Below are 26,147 nucleotides of genomic sequence, written 5' to 3'. Positions count from 1 at the left end.
AAAAACTTCAGGCAAACAAGCGATTTTGAGAGCGAATAGAGAATGATGCCGCGTGTTGTGGGGTGGTCTTCAATCAGGGAAGAGCACTGTATAGATAGATACTATCAAATGAAGTGAATCCTTTAGGCATGCTTTAGAGAGAACACACCTATAACTGCAGGTAATTATAGGTCTGGTTTTTTCCGCTCACCTTCAACTCCTGTTTATTACATACCAATTATACGGGGCTAATTGACTCCACCTGTTCATTAGAGGAATGACTCAGTATCACCTGTCGCTCTCCTCAATTAACCTGAGCTGCCCCGCAGCGAACAAATTGCCCGAGAAGCTGCGGCCTAATCCCTGGGAGAAGTGTTCAAGGCCAGGTTAGACGGGGCTTGGAGCAACGTGATCTAGCAGTCCCTGACCGCGGGGGGATGGAACAAAACGAGTCTTAAAAAGTCCCTTCCAACGCAAGTTGTTACATGAATTAACACAGCGGGCACGTGATTTCCGCCTCAGAAGCAATGGCGCCCACCTCGCTCACTTCCGCCTCGGTAGCGATGGCGGCGGAGCTGGTTCCGCCTTGCCCACGCCCCGCCCCAGGTCACGTGGGCGGTGCGGCGCAGCACCCGGAAGTGGCGGCCGGCGGGTGCCCCCGGCTGGGCGCGCGGGGCGGGAGGGGGAGAGAGGCGGCGGCGGCGGCGGCCCCGGTGCTCCCGGTCCTGGTCCTGCTGCTCCTGGTCCTCGTCCCTGGGCCCTGCCAGCCGGTGAGCGCCCAGCAGCGATGGGAACGGCGGGGGTCTCGCTGTGGAGACGGGCCTGCCCCTGATCTCAGCGCCCCGCACCGAGGAGGGAGCTCTGAGGGGCCGGTGGGCGCTGAGGCGAGCGGGGCGGTCTCTGCCCCCTCGGGACGGTCTGTGCTCCTCGGGACAGCGTCAGCCCGGAGGGGACGGGGGACAGTGCGGGGCGTGGATGTCTTTGGGCTCTGGAGCGGGGTCGTTCGACCCCTGAGGGAGGGAAGGGAGAGGGTCGGGACGCGGCCCCGCGGGGAGCCCAGAGCCCTCCTGGGGGCTCCATTGGCTGGGGGTCTCAGGGGAAGGGGCTGCCTCAGCCTGTTCTGCAGAGGGGAAAGCCTGAGCTGAGCGTCTGGGGTTTTGTCCCCTTCTCCCCGCAAAGCTGTGGCGCCAAATGTGGGTGAGGAGGGGGAGGCAGTAGGGGCTGGGGGCAGCGTGGGGCAGGGTTGGTGGGAGCAGTGCTGGGGGAGAGGGGAAGGTGCTGCTGCTACATCCCAGATACCCATGAATCTTCTTTCTCATTGTCTTTTAAAATCAATAATGAATGGAGGATGTCATTAGTGTAGCGGAATAACTCACAGGGAGACTATTACCAAGTGCCCTGAGCACATCCAGAGATGATTCTTCCAGAGGAATTGTTTTTAAAATGTTGAAGTTCTTCATGTTGTTTGGTTTTACTAAAAAGGAAACTTGGGTGTTTAGAGGCTGATCATGACCTCCATCACGCTCTTTGTGGTCTGAGTTACCATCAGTAACTGAATCCCTGTTTTGAGTTGATGGTTCAGCTTCTCTGTGGCTGGAAAGCACATGTAGTTGTTGTTAATGTGAGTATTTGTGTGCACAAATTTAATGCTGCATTTCTGTGCAAAGGAGAAAAAACCCCATTTCAGTAAGAGGGCAGTCTCTAGTGCAAGTTTCCTCTTGCCTGGAAAGAAGGGCAGCCCTTAGGAGTGGCAATCACAGATGCTCCTTCAGAAGAAAGCTGGTGGAAATCAGCCCAAGTGTTAGTGGCCAGTGGCTCACTTCCAGGAGTGGTAACAGGTGAACTGGGAAGTTCAGCATTTGGGTTTCAGGTGGACTCTAAACTCGCTGTGGTACCAGACAAGGTGCAGGGCCAGCACAAAGTCCACCTGCATGGTGCCTTTTCCTTACCAGCTGTAATGGCACAGCTCTGTGCTCCCAGCTCCCAGCAATTAGCTTAAGGGTGCTGAAGGACTGAGGTGGCAGAAGCAGTGGGGTGATCACAGCAGGAGGAGGTTGCCAACCCTCTCTGGCAACCAGAGAGAGCAGCAGGGAGAGTCTCCCTCTCCGGCGCCTCTGTGTCCCTGCGGGGCCCTGACTGTGACTTCTCCTTCTTGGCCCTGCCACTGTAACAGTCCAGATAATGTGTGTTTTAAGGCATTTCCTGTAATTTTTCTGCCACGGTTTTGTCACTCTGTTGTTTGCTGAAGAGCTTTTAGGAACCATTGATGTGTGGTTATGGGAAGGAATTAGTGTGAGCTGTGGTTTCCTCGCTCCAGTGACTGCAGGCCCCCAGCCCAGGAAAGCATCCTTGCACCTGCTCTGCTTTGCAGCTTCTTGGAATAGATACTTTTTACCCTAGCTGTAATTTTACCTGCTGCCAGACTTTGATAGAGAGCAGAACAGTTGGTGCAAGCACCAGAGTGAAACCACACAAAATTTAAACAGCAGCCACAGCTGAACATCCCACCTCAAACCTTTGAACATGGGAGGTATAGCATGTGCTCTGTAGAAGGTGTGTGTTTGTCATGCAATTTAGAAAGTACTTTCCCTTTTAAAATTAATATGTTCTTCACTTGGAAGATGGCAAATGAAGACTGAAAGATGAGGAAATTGTAGCTCACTGTTATTCCAGCTGTAACCCCATAAACTGGTTAAGCTGTCCACCAGCAGCTCTCCTGCAGGGACAAATGAATTGGAGTGACTCACAGAACACAACAAAGTCTTACTTTATAAAGAATTAAGAAACAAAATCTATTGATTTAAACTTGGCAACTGTTAAGTAACAAGAGCAAAAGTTTCTTTGTTTTTCTATGTTCAGTGCTGCGTGTGAATGCATGAAAATAATCTCCCAAGGCAGCTGGCTTTCAGGGTGAAGCTATTGAGTCTGCAAACTTCAGAAGTGTTTGATGCCATTTGTTGTATAAATGGAAGCTAATGGTCTCTTACTGCTTAAAAAAGAAAACCCAAACAGTTAAATCTTGGAGCTACCTCAGTGTTTATTACTAATTAATGGAGTATTATAAGATACTCATTATGTATGCTTGGACATTCTGGCTGGGGAGTGAATTAGTGGCATTCCTGTGTGGATCCAACTCAGAATCAATTTGTGCTGTATTAATTGGTGTGCTTCAAGGATTTCTTCATTGGTAACTCCTGACAAGAGCCTGCTTCTGTGTGGATAGAATTAAAATTTCAAGGATTTTCTGTAAATTAAGCCTCAGATCAGGTGATGTTCCTGATGTGCTCTGGGACTCGTTTGGGTCAGTTATACTCAGATGGAAAAACGTGACCTGAATACTGAGTAGGTTCATGAAATAATGTCTGTGGTGTGAATTCCTGAGTGAATTGTATGAATATTTATTAGCTATAAACTTGGAGTGCCATATCAATTTAAAATAAACCAAGAAGATGCTTTAGGTTTTGAAGCCACTTACAGCCTGCAACACAATTGACTTTCTCTGCAGCTGTCACACGGGAATGCTGCTACAGAAGCATCATCATTTCTTAATTAGGTTGGTGCAGTAAGGCAGTCAGGTGACTGCCTCTTGGGAGAATAATTGCATGCTTTAATGAAAACTGAGCAAAAGTGAACTTGGTGTGAGTCAGAGGTAGTGCCATCAACTGATAAGAGCAAATCAGCCTGCACTGCTTTATTTACATAGCAGAGCTTTTGAGAGCTGCCCACGGTGAAACTGTGCTATTGATTTCTCATTCTCTCTTTTTCAGGCTGACCCAAGCTGAGTTTTTTCTAAACACCATGGGAGAGATTAAAGTCTCTCCTGACTATAACTGGTTCAGAAGCACAGTTCCTCTTAAAAAGGTATGTACATCTTGTGGGTGAAATATCTCCTCTTGTTTTTTAGGGGGAGAGACTCAGTGTGGCTAATGCAGAGCAGTTGTGGCTGTGCTACTGAGCTGCTTTATCTCCTGAACTCTTGTCCCACATATCATGTGAGTGCATGAAAGCACACCCTTCATCTTCACGTGCTTCTTGGAGGTCACTTCTGCCTGTGCTGTGGAGCAGTCTCAGCTGTGAGCCATGGCCATGGTACCTGCCATCCTAGAGCCAGCCCTGCTGAGGAGGGGGCTCCAGGGGAGTGCTGTGTGCTGGGCATCACCTGTGTGGCCTCTCAGAGCAGCCTGAGGGCACTGGACTGAGCAGCCAGAGCCACCTCCACTGTTCCTGCCCATTGTCCTCAGGCCAAAGCAATGTCCAAAGGCACCTTCCCAGCAGTTAGGCAGGCTCCTGAGAGAGGCAATGTCCTTAACCACAGGGGAAAAACCCAGACAGTTTCTTCTGCTTAGTCACACTGTCCAACCACTTTCTCCTCTTGCTTGGATTTCCCCACTGCCTTTCACTGAGCCCCAGGAGAATGTTTGAGGTGTGCAGGGCTCCAACTTCTGCTCTCTACGTGCTGAGTGGCAGTGTGTAGCTCCTGACCCACTAAAGCACTGTGTACCTTCTGCAGGTCAGGCTTGCTGGGGCTGTGGTTACAGAGTGACCTGCAGGAGCCCAAACTGTGCCAGACAGAGGGACAGCCCTGCCTTTACACCCTGCTGCTGCAAGCACAGTCACTGCTGTGGCTGTGCAGGCTGAGCAGCAGTGTCCTGTCTAGCCTCGGGTGTGTTAGTTTGATTTTGGGCTAAGCTGACTTTGGTGTGGTTCCCTTACCTAGATGACTGTGTGGGCTGCAGAAGCACCTCTAGGGAAGGGCTGCAGGATTCTCATTAATTTTTGCCAGTTTGTATCCTGCAGATAAGAAAGGTGCATTGCTGCTGACCCCGCGTGCTCTGTTGTTGCCTTCAGGCAGTGCCTCACTGGGTCACCAAAGCCAGGGCCAGTAGAAAGATGTGTGGGTGCTCTGAGGTTCTGCTTGGTGGGATGCAAGGTGGTGAATGGAAGGAGCTGGAGGTTTTGGTTCCAAGGAAACATGGTGCTGCTGCAGCTCAGTGCCAGCCACTGCCTTCAGCTGCTGCCAGTTCTCAGGGTTTCATAACTGGGGATGTGTGTAAGCTGAAGCTGATGGTGACCTGGTGACCTTCAGCCTTGGGAATGTCTTACCCTCCTGAGTGCTTCTGTCTCCTCAAAAGGCAAATGATGCCACAGGGCTGAATATGGGGAATGAAGAAATAAACAAACTAGTCCTGGTTATTGGAGGAAGAATTTTAAAAAAGCTCGATTTGAAAATGTACTTATTCTCTGAAGCATTCTTTGGGAATACATTTGCCTGCATTATCCCCCCAGAAGTGCAAAGCATGTGCAGTACAGAGGAGGGAAAGACCAGCCTTGGTAACTGCTGTCAGATTAACCTAAGGAAGCAGAGCCAGAGCAGTTTGTTTGAGAATGTGCTGAGATGTTTCTCCTGACAGGCACAGGAAATGCACAGCTCCATCCTCCTTCCTGCCCTGGTCAGATATAGGAAGTACAGCATAGAAAACAACGTTTTTTAACCTAATCTTCTGCTTTGCCTGTGTGCCTCTATTTGCATAGGCCACTTGCTCTCTTATCTGAGTCCCTCCTAAAAGTTTTCATCAAGGGACACCCTGGCCCTGCTAAAAAGTTCTGCTCTTTGTTTTGAGGCAGTGCAGGTTTTACCTTCTGTGTGAACTGTAGCTGATCTTCATCGATCAACCAGAACAAGAAAAAGGTTGGTGCCCTCCCAAGTCAGGAGTTAACCACACTGCTGCCTACACAGCTCAGGAGCTGGAGTTAAACTGTCCAGCTTATGGCTAGAAATCCACCAGAACAAGTGCTTAAACCATTGATTCACTGTCTGTTTCAAGGAAAGAAACATTGTCTGTCTCAGCTCTCTTGGCATGGACTAACTTTGGTAGTTTTTTCAAAGACTATGGTGTGCCTTTGGAAATAGTCCTAAAGGTAAACTTGGTAGTAGCCACCCTGAATGGATCCAGCATTGCTGATGGAATTACAGCTGAGAACAGCAAGGCCTGGAGCCCAGGGGTTGTGTGCAAGGAGTTGTGGTGGGGATTGGGAGGGCTTTTGTTCAAGGTTTATGTTTAAATGGTTTCAGTGGTCTGGAGGCTCTGGTATGCAATCTGTCTTTTTTCATAAAGACTTTGGAAAACAACGTTACCATGTGATTCCTCACATGCTCCCAGAGCCTGAAATACTGGCTTTATTACCAGCAGATTTGTTAGTCAAGCAAATCTGATTTGTGATACACTGTTCTCCTCTGATTGCTGAGAAGCTTAACTGCTGGGTTGGAAAAGCAAATTGTGCTTGTATATTACTGTTCAAAAAGCTATAAAATCTTGATATAGTGGAGATGCATTCTGGCTGCTTAACTCAGGCTTTCCCCAGAGGTTTGTGCTTGTTGATCTGGTACAAGATGCAGCTTCTGCTCTGTTGTGGAGTTGAAAGAACATCTAGAGTATAGAAAGCAGTTTCTGATAGAACAGGTCTTGTCAAAACAAGTCAGGCTTTGGTGCTGCTAGGAAAGAAGACCCAATTCTTAACACTTCTGAAGGCACTAATTTTGCTAGGACTTGTGGTCCTGTATGAGGAGCTGCTCATTAAGGATAGCACCTCGTGTGTGAGTAACCTCCCTCAGCCAGCTGTGTGTCCTGGGCAATCCAGATGCTCCTGAGATGCTGCCAGGTGATGGAAGCATTTTTCCCCTCCAGGTCAACCTTGCAGTGCTGCCCTGGGAGTTGTGTGTGTCTCTGTTTCTGGCAGGCAGCTCTAAGTGTTTCAGATCAATAATTTGTGGTGCTACCTGCTTGATTCTATAGGCCTGTGTGGTTCCAGACCTGTAACATCTTCTGTCTGTGGATGCAAATATCAATGGTTGTTTAAAAAGCTGTCCCTGGGGCAGTGCTGGCTCTTCCAGCCTCCTGCTGCTGCTCTTGGTACCCTGAACTGACCTCCTGGGTCTCTCCTGAGCATGGTGGCTCCTTTCCTGAGGTGCAGTTCTTCATCCAGCTTATGTCACGATGCACAAAATATTCTGTCTGATGGTGTGTGGCCACAGTTCTGTTCCAGCTGTATCCACATTGTCATTCCACTTAGAAAACAGCCTGAAAGCTATTGTGAAGAGTAAAAGAAGGACCTGAGTATTAGAGCATTTACTAGAAGTTGGAAATTTCTAGAAGCCATCCTGGAAGCTGGCTGAAGAACCTGACTTGTCTTGTGCTTCTCCTCCCCTCTGTCTCTCTCTTTCCAGATAATAGTAGATGATGATGACAGCAAAGTCTGGTCACTGTATGATGCAGGGCCAAGGAGCATTCGCTGCCCTCTCATATTTCTCCCTCCTGTGAGTGGGACTGCAGATGTGTTTTTCCAGCAAATTCTGGCACTGACTGGATGGGGCTACAGAGTTATTGCTGTAAGTATTCTCAGTCCTGTGTCAAAGGTGGTGTACTTATGCTTGTGCTCTGATTAGAGGCTGGATAACAAACTTCTTAGTTTTGACTCAGGGAATCCACCAAAAAACTTTGTGCTAAGTTGCACTAGGGAGTAGTTAGCATATGGGTCCAGGCTGGAATCTGCTGTATGTCCACAGCAGCAGTTACCAAAACCTTGTTGACTTCAGCCTTCTTTCTTCCTTGTGTGTCCTGGACACAAGTATTTTTTGCCTCCAGCTGCATCTTTGTTAGCCCTGAGGCAAATGCATGAGTTAGTTGAGGGTTTCCATGTTTTCCTTTGGGAATGTGGATAACATGGTTCTTAGACTATATAATAGCTGCAGGTTCACTCCTTAAATCCTACCAGCCTGCTCTTTTGGGGCTTCTCAGCTCCTGAGCTGAAGTGTTGATCTGTACAATGTATTAAACAGCCTGGCTTTAGGAGTACCACTGTCTTTTGCAGCAGTTAATGACTTCAGTTTCTGTTACATGCTACAAAATCACTGAAGAACCATTCCAGCCTCCCCTGCCACTGATCCCAGAGTGAGGCAATGCTGCACTTTCCCCAGCAAACTCTGCTCTGTGGCACTTTGTGTTTTTGTGTAACTGAGGGGGAGGTGTTGGCACCCTCAGGCTCTGGGGACCTAGAAGAGGAACTTCATAACGTGGGAGAAGCACAGCACTGTCTTGAAACTTTTAATGTGAGAACTGGTACAACTTTGAAGCAGGATCTCAGCCAGTTTTTTCTAACTTTGTGCTATTTTAGTTGCAGTATCCAGTGTACTGGGATCACCTTGAATTCTGTGATGGATTCAGGAAACTCTTAGACCACCTTCAGCTGGATAAAGTGAGTGCTCCGAGACAAGGCAGTGGACAAATCATTGCAATAAAAACCTGATGTTTGAAACAGTCTCATTTAAGAGCCAGTACAAAAAACAGGATACAAAAATACAGCCTATAAATAAAGAGGCTGTGTTGCAATTTCACATTTGAAACTAGTTTATTTTTGAAGGTGAATGCCCTTGGAAATTGTCATACTTGGCCTAAATTCAACTGCTATTCTAGGACTAATAAATTGTTTGGGTTAACTTCATTTTTTGTGAGATCCTGTGGAAGTTATCTTTCCTAACTCATATAGTACAGAACACCCCAGTCTGTTGGGCTGGAATAGCTATAGAGAACAAAGTGAAGTATTTGAGTTTTTTCTTAAGCTTGATGAACACAAAGAAATTAGCACTATGAGTCTTTGGGAAACATTTCCTTTTGTTAGTATTTATCACATTTATATTGCACATAAAACCAGGAGATGAATGAACAGTGATTCTTTCTAAAAATGGGTTATAAGGACAAGGTATACTTGAATGACCTATTTTTGTAATGAAACACTCTGCTTAGAGGTCACATTTCATCATCTGTTTGGTTTTGGTTTTTTTTTTTTTTTTCCCTTGCATTAGGTTCACCTTTTTGGTGCTTCTCTGGGAGGCTTTCTGGCTCAAAAGTTTGCTGAATACACACACAAATCTCCCAGAGTCCAATCTCTGATCTTGTGTAATGCCTTTAGTGACACTTCTATTTTCAATCAGACGTGGACAGCAAACAGGTAAAGCAGACAGACATGCAAGCAGACTCATGGCATTAATTTTTTTGCAATGAAATGTCACATTGATTGGTTGGATGTGTGTCTAACCTGATTCCAGCCTAGGGGAGGGAGGTGTGGGATGGAATACTTGTGACTTTTAAAAGCACACTACAAGGAGAATGGAAATGTGAGAGTGTGGAATTAGACTAATTGTTCTGTGATCCTCTGTGTTTGTGTGGCCAGATTAAAGAACTCTGCCTGTTGTCTAACAAAACCATTTAGAGCAAGAAGAGTGTTGTTCACCATGTTTAAAGTATACTTTTGCCATGTAACTAGAAGTTTCTTCAAGGATTTAATTTGATTTAATTTGAAGTTAAACACAAAACCTCTGCAAGGAAAGAAAGCATTTACAATACAGCATCTTGATGTTGAGTCCTTGGTGCTTGAAGATATTGTTACATCTTATTTCTGTTTTAGCTTTTGGCTAATGCCTGCTTTTATGCTGAAAAAAATTGTCCTTGGGAATTTTGCATCTGGTCCTCTAGATCCTGAGATGGCTGATGGGATTGATTTCATGGTGGACAGGGTAGGTGTGCTCTAGGGCTGTGGTGTCACCCTGTAGTTACTGACTGGGAGGTTGGAGATATTTCTGCTGTTTCTGTATTCATGACCCAGGAGGGAGGAGTGGGAAGTGGATCTTTAGCAGTGTTGACTGTCACAGCCCCAGCAGTTTAACTGATTCACTGACCCTCTACCTTAGTTCTGTTTATTTGTGTCAATCAAGAGGAGTTAAGGAACTGAGGTGGAAAAGGAGAAAATGGTGGGATAGGTCTGTAGGCCATGCTCTGGGGACAGGAACAACTCATGGAATGTGGTTTAGGCATTTGTCTCCTGCAGAGTAATACTAAATTGGAATTACAGCCTTCATCCCTTTAAAACTATCTCCTCTTTGGCTGTATTATTAATATTGCATTAACTTCCTGCAGTGAAATATGTTGTTAATCAGTGTTTCTCTCTACTGCAAGCTGGAGAGCCTGGGCCAGAGCGAGCTGGCCTCAAGACTCACCCTCAACTGCCAGAACTCCTATGTAGAACCTCACAAAATCCGAGACATCCCTGTAACCATTATGGATGTAAGTGAATCTCAATTTTTTAATTAAACACTATTTCCTCCCTTTGGCAGGTGGAGCCAGACTATTCAGTCAGCAACTTAGCAAGCATTTCCAGCATGTAGCTTCCTATTTAGGGAAGCCTTCTGCTGACTAGGCAACACTGTGGCTTTTCTGTGCTGTGTTATGAATTAGATATTCTGTGCCATATGTTTCAATATTACAGTATTGGCTTGCTAGCTGTCAGTGCCCAGGTTTGCTTGTTTTGTTTCATTAACACCATTCCACAAAGAAGCTGAGGGTCTCCTCTAGGAGCAGCATGCAGGCAATCTGATGTAACAACAAAATCTGAGGTTCACAACTCACTGCTGGGACTTGTTCCACAGGTGTTCGACCAAAGTGCGCTTTCAACGGAAGCAAAAGAAGAAATGTATAAGCTTTACCCTAATGCCAGAAGAGCTCACCTTAAAACAGGAGGCAACTTCCCCTACCTCTGCAGGAGTGCTGAAGTCAACTTGTATATTCAAGTGAGTTCCTGAATTCAATCTATGAGCGTGTTTAGACACAACAGCAGAAGGAAACTCCTGCTGAGCTCTTTTGTTACTAAACTTCCCTGTGTGCTCTGTGCTGCTGGTACCAAAGGGCAGGACTGGGAGCAGCTGTGTCTGTGCTGGGCCAGCTTTGGGGGTTTTCTGTCTCTGAACTCCTGTACTCCAGAGCCGTGGTTTAACCCTCACAAAAGTTACTCAGAAGGAATGTTTCTATTTTACCAAAACACCGTGCTCCTACACCTGTTTCTGTTATTTCCCATGCCCAACAGATCCATTTGCTGCAGTTCCACGGCACCCGGTACGCAGCCATTGATCCCTCCATGGTCAGTGCAGAAGAGCTGGAAGTCCAGAAGATCAGCCTTCACACCAGCAACGAGCAAGAGGAGCAGTAGGCTTGGGAGTGCCAGTGGAACAGAGGCATTGCTTTGGTGGTCTTCCTGTGTACAATCAGCTGTTCCCACTCTGCCTTTTCCCTCGTGTTAGCCGATTATCACTGTGTGATTCCAACAGGATCAACAGTCGGTGCACTACCCGTGGACAGCAGTGTAATGGGATAGATCTGTTTAATTTTTAGTCTTTGGATTCAAGGAAGCATCTTAGAAGACTACACTTTTAAAAATAAAAGACATTTTTTCTACCAAAGTCTTCACTGTATCATGTTCTTAAGCAGAACGGTATTTCTTTTTATATTTTTCACTTGGCTGTATATATTACCACATGCAGATTGTGTACTTATAAGCTGACATATATTTTTGTTGAATATTTGATTTAAATGATGTTTAAGTGTCAATATTGCCATCACTTATGTGCTTCGTACATTGTGTTGTAAGTTAGTTTGTTTCTATTTGAAATAAAGCATTTGAATTTTTAACTTTCTTGCTGCATAAAAATGGTTTTCAATAAAACTTCACTTTCAGTAAGTGTCTCTTGTTTTGACTCCAAGAAAACAGCAGCTGAGCTCACTGCAGTCCTGGTTTGCCTCTACAAACACCTCTGGAAATGAAGAAAACCACCACCACCTGCTTGAATTAATCTCAAGCTTTAACTATAAGGTTGTACTGGTTTAGCTCTACGAAAAAATGCTGTAGTGTTTTTTCAATAAAAATTACAAGATATAACTTACAACTTTAAAGGGTAAAATCTAGATTTATTGAAATACAGACATTATTTCCCCCTTGAGATACTGTAAAAAATAAGTATGAAGGATTACATGACAAAAGATGTTTTGAAATGGTCAGAGTCACCTATTTGATTTATAAACATACATGTTCATGTACATTTATAAACAGCATATGTTAATACTCTTCTCAAACCTTTTGTGAAGAGTCAAAGCATTAAAGATCCCCTCAGGTTCCAAAAGGACCAGAGTGGCTTTGATTTTGCTTAAGTTCTCTTCTTATGGTGGGAATAAATAAGGTAAGTAAAGAACATTCCTGAGAACAAAGCCTTTGCCCTCAGTAACTTAAACACTTGACAATTGAAAATTTATATACAAAACTGTGCTGTAGACAAGTTACAGTAGAACTGTACTATCTCCTGATGCAGTATGACAAGTAAGGCTTGCTCACCAAACTCATTAGGGGGCTCAGGCCGTTTGAAATTGCTGATAAAAATCTCCCTTCTGTGTAGAGGCGTTTTTGACCATGAGCATTTGTTTTACCCTTGTCATTTCCTGTCCAGTAGGGTGCAGCTGTGCCAGCAGTTTGTGACAAGAAGCCCTTAGGTTGCATCTGCCTTCTCTCAGCAGCAGAGAAGTGTTTCTGCTGTGGCTGTGAGACCAGCTGAGGATGCCCCTGGTGCTACATTGCTGTGCACTTCCGTGGAGAGGTGGAGTCTGCGTTTGCTTTTTTCCTGATACTTTCTGTAAGAGAGAATGATCTGCTGCACAGAACAATAAAGCCATGGCAGGATCTCTTCATTTATCAAACCTAAGAAAGAGAGATTACATGTGATGGAAGCAAGGGGGCAGAGCAGGTGCTTTCAGCTCATGTGAGTTGGCTTCACTGAAGTTTTCCTCTGTGTACTTGTCTAAGCCCAGAATTTGGGTAAATTAATTCAAATAATGCTCAGTGTGCATTATTTGAAGGAAGACAAAAGTATTACCTGCTAAATCTCCTCTCCCGATCCCCACCAGGCCTTCGTACAGTCCCTTGATTGGATTTTCTCCTGCAGTGATTACACCATGGAGCCAGATCAGCAACATTCTGTGCCCGTGTTCCCTGTAGCTTTTAGTGCCTGGATCAAACCACAGATGAAATCCCACACTCAGAGTGCACGACCCTGACCAGAGCAGATTTCTGCCCTGGTGGGTTTGCACACCCCTCCCTCCACTCTGCATTTTACAAGGAGTCTGTAAAGCGTGGTTTTAATTCCTGCTTGTGATGGGATTGCTGGATTTGTGTGGAACTTAATGGAGTGGCTATGGCTGAGTTTGGGTTTGTTGCAGAGTGTTTCGTGGCAATACTGTTTTTGCCTTCAAAGCACAGCTTGGCCCCTTGCTCACATCATGCAAACTACAGAGTTCTTGAAACAGCCAGAACTAGCAGTGGTCTGTTTCTGACCCTCAGTCCCTGCTTGTGCTAATGTATTTCTTAAATTCTAAAGACTTCACTGCCTTCTTGCTACTCGAAGTAAAACCAGCAAGTTTCTTCTGCTGTGTAGAACAAGAATTGTAGCAAGAACTCACAGGCCTACCAAATGTCTCCTAAGGAGTGAGCAAAGAACCACTAATTCCCCTGCTTGCATGCCTTATTCCTAGAGAAATTACAGTGTGTAGGTAATTCCACATTCAGTAAAACCAGAATTTTTAACCTAATCTTTTGGTTGCTTCAAATAAACCAACTGGTTTTCTTCATGCTTTGCTCATATTGCAAGCTTTATCTCCTAGAAACAAAGTCCAAGGAAAGAAAGGAAAATACCTGGGAAGTGTTTTTGTACCTGTCCACTGTTGCTCAATGGCCCTAACGTGGTCATTCGTGAATTTCCAGTAATGTGCCAGCTTCTTCCATTCCCCAGGTTTGAGGTACTTAGTGGCTAATCTCCACATGACTGAGCGAATGTGCTGTGTTTCCAGCCTGTGATCCTGCTTAAAGGTCAAGTGCTTTGCCACCCATGAGCCGGACTCGCTGTTCAGGTTGTCCTGCAGAGCCAGAACAGGGGTGCTGCAGCAGTGCCTGTGGCTCTGCAGCCTCCCACATCCCCAGCTCTGTGGTCCTTTTGAGTTCTTTCTGGCACAGCTCATGTTTTTATTCCCTTTATTCTCATTTCACTCTGTGCTCATCAGGGTTAAAACACCATTAATGGCCACTTCGCCGTGGAAGCCCATCCAGATCACAATTTGCATTTCTACATTCCCTTTCATCTGGGGTTTGGGGGCAGAATCATTTAATTAAATCTGCTTCCCTGCAACGTCAGCTCATGCTCACAGCGCTTACATGCCAGGCTGCAGAGGCTGCATGACATTCTCTAGGGCTGCATGGGAAGCCAATGCAGGGGGCCTGATACACTGAGCATGACCCTGAAGCTGCACCTGAGCCACAGGCAGCTCACACCCCTTTCCTTCCTTTACTTCTCCCTCTGGAGCACTGCCATGAGAGGAGAACCAAACTGAAGAACATGCAAGGGATGTGACACTGGGCTGTACTTTCAGCTCACTCTGCTCAGCTTGGTTTGGGCAGAGACTTGGGGTAGGCAGGGTTTCAAAGGGGAGACTGGGGCTGAGAGGCTGCACTTTGAGGGAGAAGTTGGTTGTATGATTCCAACAAGAACTCTCTCCCTCCACTGCTGAAAAACTCTCAAAATCCCATTTTGGTGACCTGAGGCCAAGCATTTTTTTGCTCAAGTCCTTCAGTTTCTCCTTCTGGGAAAAGGAACTAATTCTACCCCTTTGGGAACAGCTGTTAAATAATTTTTGGAAGCCCCTATTCCCAGCAGTGCTGCCTGGGATTTCTAACAGCAAAGGCCTTTTTAAATAAGGAAAGCCTTAAGTAGATGTTGTTGGCATGGTGAGGACTTCTGTTTTTCTTAAGTAAGGGGATGAAAATAGAGGTCAGGTTGTCACGGGATGTCCTGTATTTCTTTTTCTGACAGCTGGTATGTGGAGTGTCAATGGATAGGAGAAAGCACAGGGGCTGTTGTGTAAGCTGCTCACCTTCTCCCATTTGTAAAATCGATCAGCTTTGATAATCATGTCCACCAAGATGATGTGATTGCCTCGAGCAGCAACATCCAGAGATGTTTTCCCTTGCTGAAATTAGAAAGGAAAAATGAGCTGGAAAAGACTTTGCACCTTAGAAGGTACAGTCTCCACGACCACCCAGCATCTGCAGCAGCTGGCACATGGACTATTGAGTAATGCAACCACCAGGACCTGTTCTTCACCTGTGAACTTCAGATGTGAGCTGCTGTCAAGATCCTGCATTCAGGGCATGGGGAGTGGTTTTCCAGGCTCTGCAGCATCTCCTCTGTTGCTACAAGGGATCTGCCTGTTTTGCAGGAGCCACTGGAAAAGCTTCACCCACCAACTGGAAAAGCTGCAACCCACCAACATGAGAGCAACCATCAGAGAACCAGCTCAGCTCTGCAGTCCAAGGTATTTTACAGCCTTTTGCACAGCAGGTTTGCTGACACATGAAACCAAAATGATTTACACAACCTCATTAACTTTACGGGCTCCAGATACACATGATTAAAAATGGTCTCTTAGGAGAAGCACAGGCTGATGAGACTATGAAAATGTGGCTATGTTCCTTTCATGAATATGATTTTGGATTGGCCAGGGGGAGATTTGTATTTCTATCTAAAATCAGAAGGCAGAAAAGAATGAGATTTGAAAGTTGCATGAAGGAAAGCGAGCCAGCCCAGGCACCAGGCATAACAGGAAGAACAGTTCTAGCCTCAGATATGAGCAGAAACCCAATTTCATACAGGAAAGTGTGAATGTGTCCCCTGTGCTGAGTGTCACTGCAGTTCCACGGAGTGCTGAAAGGTGACAAACATTCACCACAGCTGAAGGCCAGTTCAGCCAGGTGGCTTCAGGTCTGCACTTGCTCTAACCCACTGCAAATGGCAAACACTATTTTAATCCCTGCCCAAGGGCCTCCAGCATTTTTGGGCACATGCTACATTTTCAGGGCTCTTGAAATTCATTCTGTTGGTTTTATCAGATGCCAAAAGCCCCAGAACTGTGCCAGATCTATACCAAACAGATCCTTTCAACCTATTAGAATATATTTGCTGTAATTTTTCGGGTATATTACTTACCATTATTTGAGGAAATCTTTGATATTACTGTTCATGATAGTACAAGTAGAAGGAACTAGAACAACTTTGAGAAAGAAAGCATTGTTCATCTTGTTATCTATCTAGTATCTATCATACTCCCACAGAACCTGTTTCACCCATAGAGACCTTTACCTTGTCTGTTAGCTTCAGGTTAACTCCTGCAATGAGAATCATCTCAGCAATGTCCTGCCTGCCGTGCTCTGCAGCGATGTGGAGTGAGGTCTGCTGCCTCTGCAGAAGGAGGGAGAAAGGACTACACTTCAGAGAACAAGTGTGAGGCTGGGAGGGCAGAACACTACCAGGAGGATCTTGGGACTGTTTAATGGAAACCAGTAAAACTGAACATAAAATGTGTCAATTTTACAGTATCATCAGTAGAGAACATTGTTACAAGTATGAAGATTAACCAAAACAAGCTACACAAAGCCCCTCATTCAGAAAATTACAGTTTGGTGAGACAACCAGCTACCTCCAGGTTTGCCTCCAATTCTCAGCCCTCTAAACATTTTGCAGAATATATTCCATCTTGAAATTTCTCCAACCTGCTTCCAGCAAGGATAAGAGAATTGGACTATGCAATGCTGCAGGGGATACAGCACTGCCCTCATGTTGAACACCATCAAATGATTACCTCACTGCAACACTTAGAATCATTTCACAGGTTTCACATTTCCTAAGCTGCACTTCCAGGTTCTCCACATTTTAAAGTACTCCTCTTTAATCCTGTCCCCAAGGTGATAAAATCCCCCATGAATCTGGTTCACATTTCAAACACAAAGAACAGGAGCTGCAGGCTTACATTATCTGGAATGTCAAGGTCACACTCTGCACTGATGAAGAGCTTCACCATGGCTGGGAAGTTCTGCAGGACTGCGATGTGCATTGCTGATGCATTTTGCTGTGGAAAGAAGATCCTACACTTAGGGAGAGCTTAGCTCATAGCACTGAAAGGACCATCCTGTGCCCAGCACATCCTACTCTCAGCTGCCTGTCATTGGGAGCTGACAGGGATGCTGCAGCACTGGTCTTTCCAGAGTTGCTTTGTGCTCTTGAGCAGCTCCACAAACTGGTTTTACTTTATTTTTAGTGGTGAGAGCATTGAGAGGGACTCACATGATTGAGAGCATCCGTGTGGATTCCTGCATCCATGAGGATCCTGGCTATCTCCTCATAGCCGTGCAGTGCTGCATAATGAAGGCAGTTCATCTTTTTCTGAGAGGCAAGTCAGAAGAGAGGAGTGTTACTCAGGGATTCTTCCCAGAGGCTGCAGTTGTTACAGACTACCCACAAAGAGCTCCCTGCTCCCCCCTGCAAGAGTCCCATGGCCCAGCACTGACAAATTCATGGAGACTGTCTCCAGCCAAACCAGTCCCAGGGAGCTTCACCTGCCTCTTTGTACAAAACCACATTTACCTTCCTCTAAACTCCCTGTGCTATTCCTGAATGCAGGGCTCCACATGACCTCTCTCTCTATGATGGGTGACCTGGGAAGCCACATGTGTGGTCATAAATCCACAAAGTAGGGTTTGGGAATGGAATCACCTCCATGGAGCTAACCTGGGTTTGGGCATTGACATCAGCACCCACTTCCACGAGCAGCTTCACACAGTGGCTGTGTCCCCCCTCAGCAGCCAGGTGCAGAGCCGTGAGTCCTTCCTGCACAAGGCAAGAAAGGACACAAGCAACATTTCTGTAGGCAAGGCCAAGACAGAGCAGTGGAACTAGTCACAGACTCCACCCCATCTTCTGAATCCTTGACATGTTACAGTACCAGTTCTGAGGGCCAGGGATCTCCAGTTGATCGTTACAAAAATAGAGGACACAATTATCTTCCCTGGACATACCAGAGTACTGCTCTGTCCTGAATGTCACTGGCTGTGGGCCACAAGACAGACATTGTGATCACCATCTTTCCTCCCCTCCAGCCCATCAATAAACCAAAAAGGATTTCACACGGACAGCGAAGACAAACCATTTTCCTGGAATAGCTCAGAGATAGAACTCAAAATCTGTGACCCTCTATCACTGGTTTTCCCTTCCAAGGGTTGCAGCTCATTTCATACGAGAAAACAGAAGCAAGCAAGCAAAATTCCTAAGTGATTTCATCTGGTTTTATTATTGCTCTTTGCAGAAAGGGCAACTCATGTGGGGGTAGACAAATGCTGCCAGTTACCACAGAATGTTGCTCCCCCTTTCCTTCAGATCTTAATCACAATCAAATACACTTTTCAAAGACAGTAACCAAGTAAGACTAAAAAAAAATGCTGATAAACTTAATTGGGAGTGTGCCCTGGAATAAATAACAGTGATACTAAGCCAATATTTGCTATCTAAGTCATTAACTGTGTTCCAGCCACATAATTTTCTAGAGTGGATCTGTCAAAAGAGAGATCTCAAACAGAAGGTCCATATGTTCAGTGACTATGTCAATACTTCAAAGCATGGTGAGGTTTAGTTTAAAAAACTCAATAACCACTTAGACACTTGAATGTACAAGGGTCAGGGAGAGAAAGGGAGATTAAATGGAGTGATAAGGTAGGTGTGCAGATACAGCAGGAAGAGAAGGCAACACTTTAAAGCCGGAAATTGGTCCAAGACAGATGTCACCTTTCACTGATACTCTGCAAGTGTGACCTGCCTTTACCCACACAGGCTTTAGATAAAATCAGCTATTTTCTAGACCTCTCCTCTCAATACCGTCTTTTCAGCCTGATGACTGTGGCAGAAGAGTATTTCTAGGGGGGAAAAGGGCAAAACTGATGTGGTTTTTATTTAATTTTAGTGCACTTACTGAGTTTTTTTCATCAAGGTCCACTCCGACATCTATAATCTTCTCCAGCACAGACAGGTGTCCATTTTTAGCAGCTAAATGCAACGCTCTATTTTCTTCCTGAAAGTAAACATTACTTTATAAACATATGTCTCAAGGACTGAGTGCTCATATACCACAACCTTGCACAGCATATATCCAGTGTGGCTGAAAAGGAGGTTGTAACCAGTAGCACGAATATGAAGCAATCTTCCTACAGTTGCAGCAGCGAGGGAAGAACCTTAAACTGGAGCATGGTCCATCAGGCTTGCTCTGTATCCTGCCTGAAAAGTCCTGGAGAGAAATCATGAACTAAGCAAAAAAATGGCTTGAAGTGGATAGGGAAGAAAAGCCCTGACATACCACAGCCATAGTAACAACTGTGGACAACTTGCCTGCCTGAGCCTCATCTGGGATTCTGTTCCCTGGTTTTCACACCCCCTAATCCTTGGACTTCAGCTCCCTTGCATGTGGTTTCGTGCCCATACCTTGTCTTTGGCACTGTGAGAACAACCCAGTCGAAGGAGGAACTCCACCACCTCCAGCTGCCCGTGCTCTGCAGCCAGGTGAAACGCTGTCCTGTCCATCTTTGGAAGGAAACAGAGAAACACAGTCCAAAAGGCTCAGAAAGCACAAGATCAGATCATCTGCTGCAAGAAGCTTGACTAGAGCCAGAATCCCCATCATCCCTAAGCTCACTCTGCAGGAAGACTTCTGGGAGCAGTATCTGAATTCGATTCTCTTCCCAAGACCAAGAGCAACATTCCTGCTAAGCTCAGCACAGCAAGACCAGATTTCATAAAACAAAGCTGTGAAAAGCCTTTCTACCTTGTCTGTCTCATCCACACACATGTCCTCCAAGTCCTCCATGATGAACTCCATGACCTGGATGTGTCCCCTCTGAGCTGCACAGTGAAGCAGGTTCCTGCCATTCTGGAGAGGAGACAAAGGACTGCTCATTCAACAAGTCAAATACTGTGGGACAGTCAGTCTCTTTTGACAACCTATTCCTGTTAGCAAAGGCCCATTTCATCCTCCCTGCACCTCCAGGACTAAGATTCCTTGTGCTGCAGATAGCAAATTATCACTGAAATATTAATCCCCCTTTTTCCAGACAAGGTCTGTTTTAGAATACAAGGACTGCTGATTCACTAAACCCATTTCCCATTTCTGTAACACCACCCACATCAGCACTGCACAAACATGAGGTGAGGAAGCTGTGTGCATCTCCAGAGCTCCAATTATTACACCTGCTTCAGGGATAAGTCAGAGTGCAGATGGCAGTCCCCAGAGCAGATGCTGCCATACACAACTGAGCTCACAGGTAAACCTCTCTGTCCCCCAACACTGTCTAGAGCCAAGTGATGGATCCACACGGGGAGGCCCTCACCCTATTGACACGGTTAATCTTGGCCCCAGCATTGACAAGGATCTGCAGGACACGGAGGTGGCCAAACCAGGCAGACAGGAGAAGAGCATTCATTCCAAACTGGGCAAAAAAGAAAGATACTTACAGTTAAACTGCAGCCATCACCATCCCCATCCCCATCCTGGAGGGAAGCTGTCCTCTTGGCTTAATGAAGTTTTCCTAATCTATTTGTTTCTCACTAGTATATATTTTTACTTGCACTTTCTCCAATTATTATTATTCCTGTCACAGATATTCACAACAGCTGAGCAGAGACCTGCTTCTTGGCAGCTAGTACCTATTTAAAGGTGTGTATTAGCCTGGCTGTATGGGGAACAGAAAACTTTTAGGCTGTCACTGTCATCCTACAAGCCCCACCAACACAATCAGAAGAAGCCAAGTGTCCCCACGCTCTATGGAAAACTCCACAGATTCTACCAGCCTATTACAAGTCACTGTGCATGCAAGGAAAAGGCCAAAATACAGAGAACAAACACATGTGCCAACAAGGCTTGCTCCAGCCCCTTGCTCAGCAGGTGCAGGGTGCCACCCTGTGCCACCCACCCAGGGCTAAGGTGCAGTGTGTAACTGCTGGCCTAGCACCCAGTCCCCAGCACTGCCCCAGCACTGAACACATGTGCAGCACATGCAAGGGAGAGTCGCCTCTGTACACTGTCCTCGTCATCCACAGGGACGTCGTGATCCAGGAGCAGCCGCACAGCATCCACGCTCCCTGCTCCCGCAGCCCAGTGCAGGGCAGTCCGCTCCGCCTGCAAGGAAGGACAGAGGCAGGGAAGGCTGAGTGTGCAGAGTGTGTGTATCCACCAGCCTTTCTGAAGGCCAAAATATCCTTGGCCATCTATGGAGCCAGAATTTCTCACACTGTGCAGAGTTTTCTTTGGATGCAGCCCTCTGTCTCTGCTCTCCTGTCAGGCAGACAGGTGTCAGCCACCTTCTGCTCAGGAGCTGCAGTTCTGGACTATAATGACAGCACAGAGTGAAGAACACTGCTGACAATAAATGGGCAGATTGAAATACTAGGGATGGGGGCAATCCTGTGTCTCCGTGAACCTACTAGTCAACAAGGAAAGACCTGCACCAGAAACGGAGTTTGTCCCGCAGTCTTACTGTACAGAGACAGCAAAATCAGAAGAGCCTTTCACGGCCATCATGTCTATCTGGCAACTGCAGCTTTCCAGAGTGGCCAGGATGATAGTGCTGGGGGTCTCAGTGTGTTGTGAAAACTGCTTGGTTGCTACAGGCCCTATTTGGCACTGGGTGTTGTATTTTAAAGTTTTGACAAATCAAGCAGTTAATGAGAAGTGGAGTGTTAAGAAGCTGCAGTTCTGAAACATGCCCTCAGCACTTCCTGCAGCTTGGAGGTGGAAAAATCCAGGACATACATTGTTTTTGGCTTTGATGTCAACTCCTCTCCTGATGAGTTCCTCCATCCTGGCTGTATCATTTCGCTTCGCCGCATCATGGAACTCCTTCTCTGACTGAAGCACTGCAGCAGAGCAGAAGAGTGAGCATTAAAACAGTGCTGGCAAGGGGCATGGAGCAGCATGCCCCAACAAACCTCCCCTTCATCTCACCAGCCTCCGTGGCTTCAGGGAAGAATGACTGCAGAAAGATTCTTCCAGCAAGAATCCCAGCCCTACAGATGTTGGCATGCTTGCTGGATTTATATCCTACCACTGTCTCTCCTTCCCTGACTACCCCTGTGCCACATCAGTGCTCTTCCAGTCCCACCCACTTCTCTTCAATTCAGTGTCTTTCTCTGCAGGGATTTGCTCCAGCTGCAAAACCTTTTGATCCATGAGGTTCATATCCTCTGGGCACCCTCTGAGGGCCAGAGTCAGTGTGAAGGCTCTGAGATGACACAGACCCTTTCTTCCATCCTTCCACCTACATGCCACTGCTCTACAAGGAGGCCTTTACACATGGTCCCCTCCAGGCAACCTGAAGCAGCCAAGCAGCACAAAACTGCCAGCCTGGCCTGTGATTAGTGTTGCATCTCTTAATAAACCATGGCAGTTCTGCACATAATTTACCATGACTGGCAGTACTTGTCCTGCACAGTTAGGCACAATTTAAGAGTGTTTACTCCCCATGCTGGGCCTTGCCCCAGCAATCTTCTCCTTCATCAAATAAACCTTCCTGCCAAGAAACAAGAGCAAGGCTCTGACTGCCACGGCCCGACAGGGAGGCTCTGAAGGCTTTTGGCAAGGCTGGTGTCAGTGTTTGTTGGACTCAATCTCTGTGCTAGTGCTTTTGGGGAATTCTTTCAAGAAGTGCTTGAGTCAGACCCTTGGCCTGTCACATCCTACTGGAGAGCTGGCCCAGAGGTTCTGCTCTCCTCTACACTTCTCCAGAACCCAGGCTGCAGTTTTAGGGGCTCAATGCAAATTCAGTTTGTTCCAACATATCAACTGCATGTTAACCACGTGCCATGCAAGAGGCATCAAAACATATTATTGTTCCCATTCCTCCACACTGAGGGAGAAAACCAGACTTGCTGCCTGAATAGCACAATTCATCTCTTCGAAGGGCACAGAAGAAAAGCATCCCTACCATGGACTCTTAGAGCAACAGAGGTATAACCTCATTCTCCAGTTTCCATTCCCCTTGCCTTCAAACAAAAGAACTTTAGCTCAAGAAAAACACAAATAACACAAATTTTAATGCTAGACAGGATCATTCAATAGTGTGTTTATCCACTTAACACCAGATATGGTCATCTGAGAGTGTGTATTCAAGAGTGCTGGACCTGTTGCTACAATGAAGGCAGTAGGATTTGCTGATTTCTGCAAGAAACAGGACTTCCTATACTGTATATTATGACTCTCTTATCACCTTGTCAGCTGTGTTAACAGGATGGCATTTCACCCTGCATGGACAGAGGTGAGAGGAAACATCAAGAGAGTTTGTGAAAAACACTGAGATTTTGTTAATTATTAACATCAATGGCTACACACATACCACCTCCTTGTACATGCTTATCTCCCTTCAGTGGAATAAATCCTATGTTTAAATTAAGCAAATGCTGCTGACCCTGCTCTCCAGGTGATAGAAATGTTTTCTTACATTTTATGGACACACAAAGCATCATTTTCAAGAGATGCCAAACCATCTTAGTTACTCTTTGCACTAGCTGTGAAGATGCAGTAACAAATCTGGCATCACTAAGGCTGTATAAGCCACAATTTATTTATTTTCAGCAACACAATGAGTAACAGTTTGATGGTCTGTGTTTCCAACTTAAGCTCCACAGCGGCGCTTTAAGTGTAAATGCACTCCTCAGCATGGCATGCACCTGTCCAGCAGCAACATTCCAGTGGATATTTAGCAGTGTTCCTTCTCTTTCAAGCTCAGATTCCAGGGTACCTCATAGCTTACTGAATAGGAATTCAGTTACCACAAACAGTGTGGAAAACATTTTATTTACCCGCAATGCAACGCACCAACTCACAGGCAGTTTATTATGCAAAAGATGTAGAAAAGCAGCAAAGGAGGAGAAAGACATGCAAAGAAACGTGCAAAACCCATCTACCGAGCCCCACCTGGGGCTGTAGGACACAAAGACAACTTGGGATGGGGACCGAGGCACCAAGGAGGCCAAAAACCCCAAGTGCGGGGTACCAGAGTTATGTGCAGCATCTCAGCGGTGCAGGATGCTTTTGGACAACAGCAGTCCTGATTCACGGGTAGGTTTAACCACCTGCTTTGTTTCCCAGCGGATTTTCAGGTGTCCGGTTCTATTTAAGGGCATCCCGGCTCTGCCCCTCAGCCCCGCCGGCTCCGGCCCGCCCCTGCCGCACGGATTTCCCCTCACGGCGCTGCGCCCCCCGCCCCCTGGGGCAGCCCCCGCCTCGGCCCCACTCACGGATGTCGCCTTCCGACGCCAAGTCGTCCCCCATGTCGCGACACAGCGGCCCCGCCGCCTCAGGGCGGGCTGAGGCGCGTCCCCGCCGCCTCAGAGCGGGCTGACAGGCGCGTCCCCGCCTCCTCGCAGGCCACCTCGGCGCCGCCGCGCTGCTCTTTTGCTGCTCTTTAAAGCAAAAGATCATAAAACAAGCCCACTTCTTGGCAAACACGGTATTTTCGGGCAGTTTGGGGAGGGGGGACATCCAGCTGCCGCCATTTCCGCCAGGTGCCGTCCTTCACCTCAGCGCGGTTCTGCTGAGTGCTGCTGCTTCGAGGTGGTGGTTTAATTTAAAATTAATTTAATTCTGTTTCCAGAGCAATTCGGGAGGAGAGGGATTTCTAAGCAGTAGGAAATACGGGGGGTTGTTTTTGTTTTTGTTTTCCCCTGAAAGCAGGGCTCAGGGGTTGATGTTTCCTGGGAATGAGGTGCTCGTTACCACACGTCCCTCAGCAGGTGCAGGAGGGGGCAAAAGGGCTTTTTCCTCAAAGTTTTAGTGAATTCTCCAGTTTCAGCGTTTGGGCTGGTTTTAGCTTTTATTTTGTTCTCCATTTTGATAGTATGATAAGGAAGAAACCGGGGTGAGCTGAGGTTGAGGGGGTAATCAGATCTGTTTCTGTGGGTCCCCCACAGTACTCCTCCCCTGTAATACTGCTTCCATCTCTGGGCTCCCCAACATAAGAAGGACATGGAGCAGCTGGAGTGAGTCCAGAGGAAGCCACAAAAATTCTCCAAGGGTTGGAGCAGCTCTGCTCTGGAGCCAGACTGGGAGAGCTGGAGGTGTTCACCCTGGAGAAGAGAGAGCTCCGGGGAGACCTTATATGAAGCCCCATCCCTGGAAGAATCCAAGGCCAGGCTGGGTGGGGCTTGGAGCACCCTGGGATAGTGGAAAGTGTCCCTGCCCGTGGAAGGTGGTGGAACTGGATGATCCTTAAGGTCCCTTCCAGCCCAGATCATTCTGTCATTCTTTGCTGCTGGTCTCAGGATAGGAGAGGTTACATCAGGTTTATATCACGTCCCTAGACCATGCTGGCCCACAGATGGTCTTTGTCAGGACTCCCTGGAGAAGTCCCTCTGGAGGAATACCTCCGTCTGTACCGCTGATCTTGGCTGTGAGCTCACTCTGATGCCTGTCACCACATGAGGGTGCCAGTGCTGTTCACCTGCCACGACTTCCTACTCTAGCAGAAGAGTCCCGGGGGCAGAGGAGGTTGTTCCCTGGGCTCGGCGCAGTTTTGGGGTACATCCCGATCTCGGGGACCCTTGTGTGGATCCGTGCTGCTTCTGTGAGAGAGCGTGGGGCCTTTGGTGTGTTGGAAGATGGGGGGGGGGGGGCGGGGAGGCAGATAAGAAGAGACCCTCTGCTTCTCCAAGCATGCCCCTCTGTACACACCAGAACTGTCTTCAGGGCAGGGAGACAGTGGTTTCCATTTCATTGAAACCCATCACCGATGGATTCGCTAGCCAAGTGCTTGCTGATGCAGTTAGATCACTACCGCTTGGCCTGCCCAGCTGTGAAATGGGGAGGTGGACCCTAAGCTCTTGAACAAATGCAGAATGTGTGGAGGTTTATGGATAGCTGCTTCTCTGAGAGATTTGGATTTGTGTTTTGTTTGCCTTTTATTCAAACTGAAGTTAAAAAAAAAAAAAGACACTCTCTCTGGTAGTCAAAGTGAACATAAGGTCTGTCTGGATAAAGGGGAAGCCCTTCTTTTGTACAATAGCTTAGCGGGTAGAGCATCCTCCCCGAGGAAAGGGGAAAGCTGGGCTTGATCCTTGTTTCTGCCGGAGGGGAGATACAAACCTCGTGCCACACAAGACCCCAGAGAGCACCGTAAACAACAGGCTGCAGGCATGTCTGATGCGGAGAGTTTTTCTTGGTCTTTCCTGTTACTTTAAATAATTAATGATTTGATGGAGCAGGGAGTGGAGAAGGCAGGTGTCCTCTTTCCCTGGGGAGCAATCTGTGCACCCGGCAAGACGGAGTTTTGCGCTTTCTCGATGAATATTTAAGTGTCTTCAGACAAACTGGAACGGCGCCAGCAGGAGTGACTGAGAAGGGCTGAGCCCTTCCCACTGGGTATCCTAGTGCCTGGGG

General features: G+C 46.8%; 2 protein-coding genes across 7 annotated transcripts; one reads left to right on the top strand and one right to left on the bottom strand.

Moving 5' to 3' along the window:
• The first annotated feature begins 607 nt into the window (after window positions 1–607).
• On the top strand, window positions 608–11,495 carry SPG21 (SPG21 abhydrolase domain containing, maspardin). Its single transcript, XM_059858660.1, has 9 exons — window positions 608–749; window positions 3,747–3,840; window positions 7,205–7,366; window positions 8,152–8,232; window positions 8,840–8,985; window positions 9,442–9,550; window positions 9,990–10,097; window positions 10,460–10,600; window positions 10,894–11,495. Exons 2-9 carry the CDS (start codon window positions 3,778–3,780, stop codon window positions 11,014–11,016), a joined length of 933 nt encoding a protein of 310 aa, XP_059714643.1. The 5' UTR covers window positions 608–749; window positions 3,747–3,777; the 3' UTR covers window positions 11,017–11,495.
• Window positions 11,496–11,750: 255 nt separating this feature from the next.
• Window positions 11,751–24,147, bottom strand: ANKDD1A (ankyrin repeat and death domain containing 1A). Of its 6 annotated transcripts, none has more exons than XM_059858659.1 (15): window positions 24,011–24,147; window positions 21,528–21,631; window positions 20,760–20,894; window positions 20,107–20,205; window positions 19,545–19,649; window positions 19,205–19,303; window positions 18,699–18,797; window positions 17,465–17,563; window positions 17,021–17,119; window positions 16,707–16,805; window positions 16,040–16,138; window positions 14,775–14,870; window positions 13,562–13,763; window positions 12,728–12,859; window positions 11,751–12,485 (listed from the first exon to the last, which is right to left on the bottom strand). In XM_059858659.1, the coding sequence occupies exons 1-15, from the start codon at window positions 24,042–24,044 to the stop codon at window positions 12,424–12,426; spliced, it is 1,563 nt and encodes a 520-aa protein (XP_059714642.1). In that variant the 5' UTR covers window positions 24,045–24,147; the 3' UTR covers window positions 11,751–12,423. The 6 variants fall into 6 exon arrangements, with proteins under 6 accessions (XP_059714642.1, XP_059714637.1, XP_059714640.1 ...); XM_059858654.1 differs by having other exon boundaries at window positions 11,751–12,552; window positions 20,796–20,894; XM_059858657.1 differs by having other exon boundaries at window positions 20,796–20,894.
• Between the last annotated feature and the right edge of the window lie 2,000 nt (window positions 24,148–26,147).

The sequence above is a fragment of the Haemorhous mexicanus genome, chromosome 13 (genome assembly GCF_027477595.1).
Source record: "Haemorhous mexicanus isolate bHaeMex1 chromosome 13, bHaeMex1.pri, whole genome shotgun sequence".
Lineage (NCBI taxonomy): Eukaryota > Metazoa > Chordata > Aves > Passeriformes > Fringillidae > Haemorhous > Haemorhous mexicanus.
This window is presented reverse-complemented; position numbering and strand designations above follow the sequence as displayed.

Excerpts from the sequence above, each read along its gene's own strand:
- SPG21 (XM_059858660.1), top strand. The coding sequence starts at position 3,778 with ATGGGAGAGATTAAAGTCTCTCCTGACTATAACTGGTTCAGAAGCACA. Across the intron at positions 3,841-7,204 it reads GCACAGTTCCTCTTAAAAAG|ATAATAGTAGATGATGATGA; the intron begins GTATGTACATCT and ends CTCTCTTTCCAG. Across the intron at positions 7,367-8,151 it reads GGGGCTACAGAGTTATTGCT|TTGCAGTATCCAGTGTACTG; the intron begins GTAAGTATTCTC and ends GTGCTATTTTAG.
- ANKDD1A (XM_059858654.1), bottom strand. The coding sequence starts at position 24,044 with ATGGGGGACGACTTGGCGTCGGAAGGCGACATCC. Across the intron at positions 13,764-14,774 it reads GATTTTACAAATGGGAGAAG|GACAACCTGAACAGCGAGTC; the intron begins GTGAGCAGCTTA and ends CTGGCTCTGCAG. Across the intron at positions 12,553-12,727 it reads CGGGAGAGGAGATTTAGCAG|GTTTGATAAATGAAGAGATC; the intron begins GTAATACTTTTG and ends TCTCTTTCTTAG.